This window comes from Alligator mississippiensis, chromosome 13, assembly GCF_030867095.1.
Source record: "Alligator mississippiensis isolate rAllMis1 chromosome 13, rAllMis1, whole genome shotgun sequence".
NCBI classification, from domain to species: domain Eukaryota; kingdom Metazoa; phylum Chordata; order Crocodylia; family Alligatoridae; genus Alligator; species Alligator mississippiensis.
In genome coordinates this window covers 56,502,234-56,514,949 of record NC_081836.1, presented here as the reverse complement: position 1 = coordinate 56,514,949, position 12,716 = coordinate 56,502,234, and the positions used below count along the sequence as shown (strand labels likewise).

Below are 12,716 nucleotides of genomic sequence, written 5' to 3'. Positions count from 1 at the left end.
AATACGAGTTTCACAACACTTGCTAGAGAAGACTTGCGAGAGCTTACATTTTTTATCTACCCATTTGTCACTCCTCTTTTCTAGCTTGCGCATGATACAAGAATTCATCATCTTGATTCCCTTCCCGGAGCGTTCTTTAATATCCGTCATTAACTTGCTCATATAAAACTCACAATTTAAATAATTTTCTGAACCTCCCCCCTTCGAGCGACAGAGCTGACAAACCTCCTGGGCCTTGAAATAATCACGATCAGCATCTGATTTCCACAGTTTCTGAGCGGTTCAAGGCAGATATGAGCGCTTTCATTTATGCGCCTGCTTAACAAGCTGGTCAACAGGATAAAAGACACTTAAAGGGTCAGCTTGGAGAGCTGATTAAGTGGTTGTGAAGTGGGCTGTAAGGATTAACTTGATTAGTACTGAAAAAGACTGAAGGAGTAAGGAAAAGGAGGGAGAAAATGTTCACGGCGAGTGATGAGGGTCCTGGGTGGTCTGCAAGCGAGTCAGACAGTGGGAGAGAGAGTAATGAAGAGATGAAATCCAATAGTTGTACAGGAAGCTTTCACAAGGCTTAAAACAAATCCTTAAGAAAACAGAAAAGAATCCAGGAAGAGGCATTGTATTACTGCTGAAAACGGTATTGGCATATTACCAATGCATGGAGAAAGTGTGACTGACAGTTACGCTTCTGATCCTGGCAGCGGAGGGGGAATAATTTCTTCCTACGCTTCAAACCTCAAAGGACTGGTAGCGAAAGCTCCCGGTGGGACATTTCCACCCAACGTTTGCTAGTTTTATCACTTTCTTCTGGTTGTGCTGGAAACGAGCTGGATCAACTGCAAACAGGAGCTTCCATTGGCAGGTGGTTAAGTACCCGCAACTCAGGTGCCCGTACTAAACTCCCTCCATGGCCCCGTTCAAATCACCGACGAGTCACATTAGAATGACGGAGGTTAAAGAATGCCGAAAGGTGACTTTTGCAGAGCTGAACTGAAAGGCTCGAGGAGAAAATAACTCAGAGGGTTTAAAAAAGTGAAAGTAACTTGGGACGTGTTTACATGTGCATTAATGTGCTTTAGTTAATGCGCGTTAAATCTAGTACCTCCATTGTGAGGTACTAGGAAAATGAGCATTGGCCTGCCTTAATGTGCTTTAACTAAATAGCCCTTTTTTTCAGTGATATTTAATGCACGTTAAAATAGGCTCATGCTTACTAAAGCGCATGTGTAGATGCACACTTGGTGGTATTTAAGGAGTATTTGCCATGTCATGACAATCCAAGACCCTTTCCTCTATTTCTTCCTGTTACTTTCCAGGCCGTGAACCAGGACTACGTTTACCTTTTAGCATATCTCAGGTCCTGTTTACTCCAATGGGATGTCACTACTCAGGCCAAAAATGAGCTGTCACTCTTACGAATAGATATGTAGTTAACAGGCAATGTTCTGATATCACTTCTGTCTGGTTTTGCTTGAATTTATAGACACATTTCCCCCCTTTTCTGAAACTTATGAAGAAAAATCCTGGTCTCACTGAAGTCCATGGCAGAATTGTCTTTAACTGGGTCAAGATTTCATCCATTGCTCCCTTTTTAAAAGCATACGTTGAAATAACAGGGAAGCACTCTGGACCCGATGCCAGCTGACTGTAGACTCCTGCTTTACAACGGCACGTGTTAATTTTGGAAAAGCAGTTCACTTGGCATCTGGACGTTGAATGGGAGCACCCTCAATCACTGCTCCATACGCAGGACCCTCTTGCCTATGCCAGTGCTTCACTTTTAGTTTGAATAAGGTTCAGCATCTCTTTGGGGCCAAAATTTGGTTCTTTAACACTCGCATTAACATTCCTCCTTGCAAAAAAATAGTGGGTGCATATCGGGACATTTGCACCTCCGGCGACAGCACTTCGAAAAGGGGCACTGCCATTCTTAAACTTGGCTTCCTAGCCTAACAGACCTCACGGGTCATTTGTAGACCTGCTCCCCACCCAGGACTCCCACTGACGTTACTGGGATGTGACAAGCACATGGGACTTTGGAAGATGTGGCTTCTTTCAGCTGAGTTTTTCCCCCTCTCCAAGCATTCAACTAATGTTTATGGTGGCGTTTGAGTATCAATGCCATTTCTTGTCAGGACAAAACAGAACGATGTCAACCGAGTGGTGCAGCACAACTCTGGCTGGATTACCGAAATCATCGTGGGTTTGAACAACCTTCCAATCCGCGGCAAAGCTGAAAACAAACCCTTCTCCTGACAAGGCTTCTCCCTCCCTGTCTCTCTCCAGGCTACAAAAAATCCATCAGACAAAATGACCACCTGCCTCTCTGCTTTCACTTTGTTTTCAAGAAGAAAAGTAGGAGTGAATCGGCACTGCTGGGAACGGGATGGAACAAGAGCAGGAAAGTTTAGTATCATTTCTCCCATCCTAACTTTTGCTCCAAAGTGACACAGATTGAGCTACCTGGCCAAGGACAGACAGGCGTACTAGAATAGCAGATGGAGAAGAACCTAGATCACTTGTCTCCTAGCCTATAAGCATCCTTAGAAATCAAGGCAACTTTGAAATCAGTGGGACTTGAGCAGGGGTTTAGGTTGTAGCCGTGTTGGTCTAAGGACATAGGCAGACAAGGTTCCTTGGGTGAATTTGATATCTTTTATTAGACCAACCCTAATAGTTGGAGAATATTTATTAAGCAAGCATGCACTTAAGGTTGAGCACTTGTTTCAGTCTTTCCCCGAGCCTGGATGCAAGATTGGAAGAAACTATGCTATGAAGGAGACTATGCCAAGGAGGAATTAAATAAAAGACTATGCCAAGGAGGACTTAAAAATAAAGAGACAAGGACCCAGTAGGTACCACCCATCTGAAGGACAAATTTCTTCACTTTGGAGGCAATTTGTCTTATGGACATACTCTGCTACACATCAGGATGATGCCTTTTGAGATCTCCCTTGGTTCTTCTGAATCTGCTCAGAAGAACGAGCCGGCTCGCTCCTGCATTTCCTGCCACGCTGCACACTGTCCCTTTAAGAACGCATTTCCAGATTTCTGTATTTATCGACCGCCCAACAGCCACCCACTGCCAGCACAAAAATGCATTTGTTCCCCATGATAAAGATCACCTCAAACTATTATGGCATTTGGCACAACACTGTTTCCCTGGAAAACTGCACGCACATAAATTCTGTTTCAGGGTCAATGGGATGAGAGTAGTAGTGATCACTTCAAAGCTCTCTAAATACCTTGGGGTTTGGCGCCCTCTGAGTTAGATAGCAATAATTTGCAACCAAAAAGCTCTTGTGCCAGTAGCCTCGGTTTGGATCTGGAACCTACACAATCATCAGACCATCACATTTTCCTCATTTTCAAATTTTAAAGGCAGCAAAGAATCCATCTGTTCTTGCATTCGGATCCTGAAGGAGCCCCGACCTTTACAGTACCCAGCTACCGCACAACTCGGTTGTGTGCGCTGTGAGCAGAACTGAAGGCAAAGAGGGGCCTACTTTGATCTGCAATGCCTTGTGGGATCACACTGCAAACACCTGCACACACTTCACACTGGATTTCCACACCTCATCACTGGTAGGGTTAGGGTTAATAAACCCTGTGTATAAAGCCATAGGTCTAAGTATCTAACTGCATTACTTTATTTTCTTGCATTTTCTTTCTTTCTTTGACAGACTCTGACCTAGTTCCTTTCCCCGCCTGCCTTTCATCCTCTTCACTGCCATTGGACAGGATGCCCTGCAAAGCCCTCTATCCTCTTCTCTGTCACTGGACAGGATGTGCTTCAATGCCCTCCATCCTCTTCTTCACTGTTGGACAGGATGCCTGGCAATGCCCTCCATCCTCTTCTCCACCATTGGACAGGATACCCTTCAATGACCTCCATCCTCTTCTCCACCGCTGGACAAGATGCCTGGCAATGCCCTCCATCCTCTTCTCAACTGTTGGACAGGATGCTTGGCAATGCTCTCCATCTTCTTCTCCACCATTGGACAGGATGTGCTTAAATGCCCTCCATCCTCTTCTCTACCATTGGACAGGATGCCCTTCAATGCCCTCCATCCTCTTCTCCACTGTTGGACAGGATGCCCAGCAATGCCCTCCATCCTTTTCTCCACTGTAGAACAAGATGCCCAGCAATGCTCTCCATCCTCTTCTCCACCACTGGACAGGATGCCCTTCAATGCCCTCCATCCTCTTCTCCGCTGATGGACAGGATGTTGTTTCAATGAACTCTAATACCCAAAGAAATGAAATGCATACGGGTCCCAATCAACTTGTTGTTCAGCAACCTGCTGTGGATTTGCAAGACACCCATTTTTACCAGCAATATTTTATCAAGGGGCTTGAAACAAAAGTCTTCTCCCTTCTCCTGGCACGCACAGGAGGCAGGGAGGTTTCACACTGCGTGCACAAAAGTCTATTCCTTTTCTGCTCACTGGAACATGAAATTTTTTTTCATAACCACAACCAGGACAGACAGCAGGCAGTGGAGATTGAGGGGCGGTTGGCTAGAAATGCTTGGGATAGGAGGAGTTCTCGTTTCCACTTTGCCATCTACCCCAAGGGGAAGACCTGGCTCTCTGTCTGGAATAGACGATTCCCAGAAAGGCTTACTCAATATTTTGGCATCCATTTCCAGCCATATTCTTCACGGCGATCTCCCTCAAATTGAAACAAGAGCTTGCGCATGCTGTTTACTACCTTAAACACCCATTAACCGTTTATCCCGTTAGAACTCAGTTCAGCAGAGAGATGATGTCCCTAAAGTGCCATATATGTAAAATTATAGGGCTATATACATGTGTTAGGATGAGTTATTAAAAATAATCCTCCTAGACCCATGCACTGCATTATGACTGGCATGTTTATTATAAATCCTTTCTTTTTTTTTTTTCCTCATTAATTTGTGACTAAACAGATGCTCTGAATGGGAGATCAGATTTCCAGCTTATATGGGCTTCAGAAACATCTGAGTCCTTATTAAGATGCAAGTACTTAGAGTATAACCTATCCCAGGACATTAAGCTTGCAATAAATAAATAATTTGCCATTGCATGAAAATTAATTGCTAGGTAATGAGTTTTTAATTACTTATCATTTCACAGCAGGTTAGAAAAGGGGGGAAGGGGGGGGAAGGACTGTACATACCACGAATCTAATGAATCCTCCTCCAGGGAGGAGGAAGAAGGGGAAGAAATCAGAAGGGTGGTTAAAGAAACAAATGGGAACTAATCAGCAAACTTCCTTCTCATGCTTTATCAGCACAGCTATCAGTCAGCGAGCCCATAATTAAGTACAAAAGACATTGTGCTCTAGAGGGCTTTCTGGATGAAGTGGAGATCTGCGGTGTGCGAAAGGCCGGAGGACTGACTGACAGGCCTTATTGAGGAAAATGGTTGAAGAATAATTAGCAACAACTAATAGAAATTGCAAGAAGTGACCCCCTAATTTTGTGCCGCTCTCACACAAAGAACAACAAGGCTTTTGCCGCCAGCCTGACAAACTCAGATGGCCTAAACAGGACCCAACTGCTTCTCTCCCCACCCCCAAAAAGGCTAGTATGGCAATGTCCATGCTTTTTTTTTTCTTAAATTCTTAAAATCAAAGGGCTCTTGCATTTGCTATTGAGCAATCATCAATCTAGGCTTTGTATCTCAGCACGATCCTAAGCACAGCACCACCCCAGGGTTAAAAAATGCTCTTCTGGATGAAGGAGCAGAGACCCAGAAGCCTGTTCCCAACCTAGCCCCACACGCGAGCTAGGAGTTTCTTCACCTTTCTGCTCCTCCCGTCCACACCAGCCTGCACGCGCTACCCTGTCTAATCTGCAAGGCATCATGAGGCTTCATGCAGACATGTAGGGAAAAGCCTGAGATTGCAGGATGGATGGAGAGGCAAAATATTAATGGAGGCAGGCACATCTGGGGGGGAACCAGGCAGCATCTGTCATTCTTGTGCCCTCTTCTACATTGGTGCCCATGGCTGGTGCCCTGTGTCACCCACCCTCAGTTATCTTACTCATCTTTTACACAGGAAGATATGGCAAGCTGACAAAGGAACTTCATTTCCACAAGCCTTATTTCGGGTCAACGACAAAATACTGCACGTCTTGACCTGCAGCCTTGCTTTGCCAGTTCTGGGATGGGAGGGGGTCAGAGCAAACAGCAACCCCTGACAGAGACAGTAAGAGCCTTTCTTGCACATCTGGAATAGCCAAAGGTCTCTCTTCGGCTGTCACCCAAACCCAGGGGAGTCTCTGGCTGGCTCCTGCTTGAATACCCCGCTTCAGGTCACATGGGGCAGGGAGGGAAGGGTGCTGCCTGGGCCCTATGGACCTCACTCTTTCTTACATGGCTCCAGATTCAAAAGGAAGCTGGGGTAAAGGTGGCCCCATTGTCATAGAAATACAGACAATCATAGAAAATGAGTGGTGGAAGGGACCTCGGGAGGTCACACCTAGTCCAACCCCCTGCTCCAAGCAAGACCAGCCCCAACTGCATCATCCCAAGCAAGGTCTTGCTGAGCCAGGTCTTCAAAACCTCCAAGGATGGAGACTCCACCAGTGCTTCACCACCCTCCTAGGGAGAAAGTTTTCCCTAATATCCAACCTCAACTTCCCTTGCTGCAGCTTGAGCCCATTGCTCCTTGTCCTGTCATCTGGCCCCACTGAGACCAGCCCAGCTCCATCCTCTTTGCAGCCCCCGGCAGGGAGGTGAAGGCTGCTATTCAATCCTCCTCGGTCTTCTCTTCTGCAGACTAAATCAGCCCATTTCCCTCAGCCTCTCCTCACAAGTCATGTCCTCCAGCCCCCGAACCACTTTTGTTGCCCTCCGCTGGACTCTGTCCAACTTTTACCCTCTCTCTGTTCCCTCTTCTTCCCTCAGCACAGCCATTCCTGCTCTGGCTGCTTCCAAAGCAGCTCCGACCAGCTAAGGGCTTTGTTTTATCACGATCCTCCCCGTGTATGCTTCAGCAACAGTCCATGAACAATTGCTATGAAAACGCATCCCTGGGGAATGTACCCCAGGGAAAGGACCAGCCCCCTGGCATGAGAAAAGATGCAAGCACAGAAAAATCGCTAAGGCTCAGATTATCTGATCACCTCCACGGCTGATACCGATGCTGGAAACGAGGAACACGGGCTCTGCTTGGACTGGGTTTGACTTTGCATATGCGTCTTTCCACTCCTGTGCCAGCCAAACCGTTCACATGCCAACACATATGGCTGCAAGGTGCTCCACGAAATGAGAGTGTCGTTCGGACATCTGCAGCCGCGGACGGCTGTTCCAGCTATCGGCCCTTCATTGGGACTTCCCTTCTTGGAGGACATACAGCCGTTGCGTTTATGCCAACTGAGCGGCAAGGCAGAATCAGCAAATGATGGGCCAGAGCCTCTGCTGTTCTCAATGTGGTGAAGCATGGACCAGAAAGCAGCCCCTTGGAGTCAGACAGGACCTCTGCTGGGCCCTCAATCCTGATGCACGTTACAGCAGTCCAGAAGGCTACTCTTATCTGCTCCAAATGGCAAACATCCACAAACCCAGAGTGCCTCGGGAACAATCTCCAGCTCAGCAATGCTCTCGCAACCAAACCCTGCCATTTCCACCCAGAGATTGCAAGGAAAATGGCACAGAAACCAGCTGAATTAGCAAGAAGCTCAGCAGAGATTCCCCATTGCAGGGGAATCTCAAAAGCCAGGTGGAGTGGACCAGCCTCTGCTCCAAAACGCGAATGCTGCAGGGCACGGACTCTGCCTCACCCAGCTCTGGGAACCAGCTTCTGCGCCCATTAAAACCAAGGGGGAGCAAAGCCATAGCTCCAGCATAAGCATTAACTGGCTCTATTCTAGAAGTGACTGCATACGTATAGTAGATAGGCAATGACTACAACGATAACGACTACCACCACCTTCACATTTACTAAAAACGGGCAGTCTTCACGCAAATGAATGGCAAGTAACAGTTTTCAACAAATATAGCAAAAAGGCCACCAATTTAACAAGTGGTCAAAGGACTAGAAGAAGCACAATGCACTATTAATCTGACCCCAGCAGTTCCTGCTGTGCTAATAAATAATACCAAGCAGTAGCAATTGGCAGGTCAGATGACATAGGCTGGGATGATGTAGCTGGGGCTGGTCCTGCTTGGAGCAGGGGTTTGGACTAGATGTGACCTCCTGAAGTCCCTTCCAACCTGAATTTTCTATGACATAACTCACCATTATGCATGCACATTTACACACGTCTGCCTACTGCATCCAAATACTCAACACATAGGTGCACCTCACTGGCAAGGTGTACACGCTCGCTTGTGTGTGCAAAGCAGGAGCATAGGTATATACCAAGTCCCTTCCAAAGTATAAGCATGTCATTAAAACTCATGACTTCCCCAACAGACATAAGCATTGCCATTTTCACAAGTGGAGACACTAAGGCAGAAAGAGGTTAGGAAGCTTGCTCAAACTGACTGGCCAAGGTGAGAAGAGAACTTGTGACGCATTTTGAGCTATGATTAATTTATGGACTCTCTGCTCGCCATCTCCAGGTTTCTGGTTGGCTGAGTGGCTGTTAAGCATGTAAAAGCAGAAGGGAAAATATCAGACATATCCTGCATTTATGTGAACACCAGTGTCTTTTTGCTTCCGCTCCTCCAGCTACATGAGTGCACCTACTTGTTCAAGAAAAAAGGAGCATCCATCATCTAGCGAGCAGCACAGGCTGGAAAACACCATTTCAGTGTGAACGGTATGCCGGGCCATTTCCTCCTCAGAACAGCATAAATAGAGGGTCTGAAGCCGTCCAAACTGAAACTGGGGAATGGCTCTCCATAAAGGCTTGGATTAAGGCCCCCGGCATTATAAAGAAAGGGAGGGAAGCGGGGGGGAAATACGCTCTGTTTAATTACCCAAGCCATAAAAACATTTTATACATGATTTCCAACAAAGTGGAAATGTTATTTTCCACAAGCGTAGCTGCTAGCTCTACTACAAATAAATAGTACAGCGTAGGCTCGGCATGGACGAGACAGGGGCCATGTGTTTTTATTAATTCTCTTGGCAAGTGAGTACATGTAGATTTTGGATTGGACGCAGGGCTGGAAGACGAGAGCCGGGGTGGCCAACAGACATCAGCGCAGGCTCAACTTGGCTCCGGTCCACCTGCAAGTTGGGCCAAGACCCAGTTTTATCATTTTCATGACAAGTATTTTCATGACGAGGAACCTCCTCCGTCCTGTATCTTCCCTGCCTTGCAAAGTCCTCTGCATCTATGGTCTTTTCTCCATTTCTTTTCCTCTCACCATTTCATTTGATGCCGATTCACCCTTCTGTACTGAATTTCTCCAGGCCACCTTCTCTCTGCAGCAGGACAGGAATGGCAGCTGGTAAATAGGCATGAACTAAGTTGCTAAAGGGATGGAGATACTCTTTCCACTGGTGCAAATCAATAGTGGTACAACCTGGCGGTATAAAGGTAGATATGGAAAGGTCTGGCTTTAGAATAACCAGGGAGAAGACAAGAGTTTCAGGGTTGGGGGCAATGGGTTTTTATTTCAAGTGGGCATATAAGCCAGAATTATGCCAAGAATACTTTTTTCTGGGCTACAGCCCCTCTGTCAAGCTGCCTGCGATGAACCAACCAAATAGAAACGTTACCGGAGGTGGAACTGCTCTATGCGCCAGGACTTTAATAACCCCCAAACGGGCAGGTGGTTGCTTTCACGTCTCGTCCAAAAGACCGAACACTGGGAAAAAACAAGCAAGTTGAATGCTCCTTTCCAATTAGCGCTGGCTACCCGGTGGCAATTTTGTCAAAGATTTCTATCCGAAACGCCACGAGAACAGCGTGCCGGGGGGGGAGGGTTCAAAATCAGCAGGTGTATTTTGGTCCTTCATCTCCGAGAGTTTCAATTTGACCTCTTTCTTTTATCTGTAGTGGATTTAAATAATTGATAATGTGATCTGCTTTATGCCCCTCTTCCTGATTACTTACTTCTGCGGGCTGGTGATCATGGACACAACAGAACTGGTCTTCATTAACTTTCTGGGCTTCAAAGCTGATTCTGGTTTTGATTTCCAATTTTTTTTTAAGACTACTCAGGCTGATTGTTGAAGGTTTGGGTCACTCGAGGGAGACGGTGATGGAAGCCCAGTGACCTTGGGTTGAGTTGGATTTTGTCTGAATAGTCCCAGGTGTATAACGTTGGTTCCTTGGGTACATAATCAAGTTATGCTTTTGTTACCCTCCCAAAGCAGAAGACAGCTGGGGACAGTCTGCCATGGCCAGCTTTTAGATGCCCTCATGCATTATGTCGACCCCAAAGAACTCAATTAATTAATGGCAACAGAAGAATAATAGAAATGACACTATGCTATGCCAGCCTAGATGCTTGTTACCGATATGCAAGATCTCCTTTCAATATTTAAAATAAATATATACATACCAAACATAGGTTAATAACCAAAAAGTCATAATTTGGTTTCCAACCTAGCACCCTGCAAATTTATTTCACAGAATTTAGCCTGTTTTGACTAGCCTAAAAATGGTAAAAGGAAATGTTGTTAGCAGCTGGTCATGTTTCTCTCATTTCTTGTGTTCTGGAAATTAGGGCCTTGTTCTCAAATACGATTGGTGTGGACAGCACTTTGGGCTTGGGTACAGCCCCTTTCACCAAGTTAACTTGATTATGTACCCAAGAAACCAGATTTATCCGACCATTTTACTGGCATCTTCCTCCTCCGAATCCTGAGTTGCGATCAGCTGCAAACCCAGATTATGGCCATACGACTGCAGGGTGTTTCTGCTCTTTTGGTGATAAATGCCTGAAGCCCAATTACGAATTGTGGTGGAAAGAAAAAAAATCGCTAGGATGGATTTCAGCAGGCAAAGAGAACAACATAGAGGTAAATAATGAGATCCAAATGGTTCAAGCTCAGCATCATTCATAGCACTTGTGTGTGTGCCCCGTTTTTGCTCAAGTATGCCCACATTTTGGAAGAAGAAACTAAATCCATTTAACAACGCGGTGGAGGAATTTCCTATATTTCCTCTCACCCGTACGACAGCTCTTAAGGCCAGATCCCAAGACCGTTACACAGTCCTGATTCGAACGAGCTCCTACTGACTTCAGTGCAAACCTCAAGCAAGGGAGGAAACCAAAACATGAGCCAAGATGTTTTCAAAAGCCACTAGCAACTTGGAGAGCCTCAGTTTTGGGGTATCGACCTGATGCTCCGGAAAGAGGCCTCAGTCCTAGGAAGTGTTGAGCACCTGTTTGCTGAAAAATCATTTCCCTTCAGGAGGCTTGGACCTGACTACAGAAAAAATGGAGACAATTACAAATGACCGGTCATTTTTTAAAGCATCGAGCCTGGACTATATAAAAGCACCCCGCTTGGGAGGCAGAAAAAGAAAGGAAAAAAAGCGAGCAGCTATTCCATCTACCCAAAATGAACACGACGGTCCAACGGTTGCAAAGCCCATCCATCTGGCGCTGCTTCTGAGCGCCAACGTTAACGATACGATACGACTGCAACTGGTTCCTCCAAATTTCATGGGCAGGAAACTGGCTCATTAAATCAGTCCTTCCAAGCATAATAAACCTTTGTGCGCTCATTAGACAGGCTTGTGAAAAACTTCATTCAGTCGCATAAAGCTAAAAATGTTTCGGAGGGAAACAACCCAAAATACCTACAGAAATCCAACAGAAAAGACGGGGTTGGATTGCACGTTAACGGCCGGGTCTCCACTGGAGGTACTTTTATGCGGTGGGGAACTCCACTGGGTCTCATGGTGTGACTCCTGATTCAAACCAGAGCGGGAAGAACGGGTTTCATGGGTTTGTGGGGGGAACAAAGCTGCCTCTTAGAGCTCACACATGGTTACTGATTGCATTCAAGAGAGATCCCCAGAAAAAACTGCGACCGACTAGAAGTTGAGACATAGGGAAAAGAGATTTACCTGCAAAGTAAAGCAGACAAGAAACCACTTACCTCGTAATGATAATACATGCAGGTCAAGTCCCTCCAGCAGCGGTCGCCTCGGATTTTAATTAACCCCTGCAAGAAACAAAAAAACCCAACAATTATTTCATTTCCTTTATGCTCCAAATTAGCATCTCAGCATGAGAAACACCGTGGTGAAACCACAGAGTGTGAACCATATGTTATTGGTGCAAAGCAGCACGGGGTGGAACAAATACTATTTTTTAGGGGCCACGGTACTTCTGGGCCCATGTTTCATTTGTCATCCTTTGGGGACTTTGGAAAGGAAGTTTTCAAGCTACAGGTCCTTCCTATTTCCTGTTGATCTTAAGGCATCCGGGTTGTTGGTCTACAGGCAAAAGGACTCGTGGTGGAGGTGATGATATCTTTTATTAGACCAACTAGATTTAAAAAAAAATTCTTTAAAAAGAATTTTTTTTTGCAAAAATCTAGCTGACCTAATAAAAGATATCATCACCTCTACCACGAGTCCTGATTCCTGTTGAGCTTAAATCATTGGGGCACACGACACATTGGTACAAGGGTGACAGGGGACAGTATGATAATGGAGCGGCACGTGGCGCATCAGGGAAACACGAGTCCTCGTTATCTGGGCCCAAACGGAGTTGCTAATCCTGCGCGTGGCGTTTCTAGCAGCAACAAATACTCAACACTGTACAAGGCTAGGAGGGACCTGCGAGGTCAAGGCAGCGGTGCTGGGTAGG

The 12,716-nt window shown here is 46.1% G+C and overlaps 1 protein-coding gene across 3 annotated transcripts in view; it reads right to left on the bottom strand.

Annotated features, from left to right (window-relative positions):
• Positions 1–12,716, bottom strand: part of LMF1 (lipase maturation factor 1) — a 288,641-nt gene that overhangs the window by 157,620 nt on the left and 118,305 nt on the right. For 2 of the 3 annotated variants that reach the window (XM_059716871.1, XM_059716873.1), the window contains exon 5: positions 12,001–12,066. The exons of the other annotated variant lie outside the window; for it this stretch is intronic. In XM_059716871.1, coding sequence (XP_059572854.1) covers positions 12,001–12,066 — 66 coding nt within the window. The remainder of the gene's footprint in view (positions 1–12,000; positions 12,067–12,716) is intronic. 3 annotated transcript variants of the gene reach the window in all.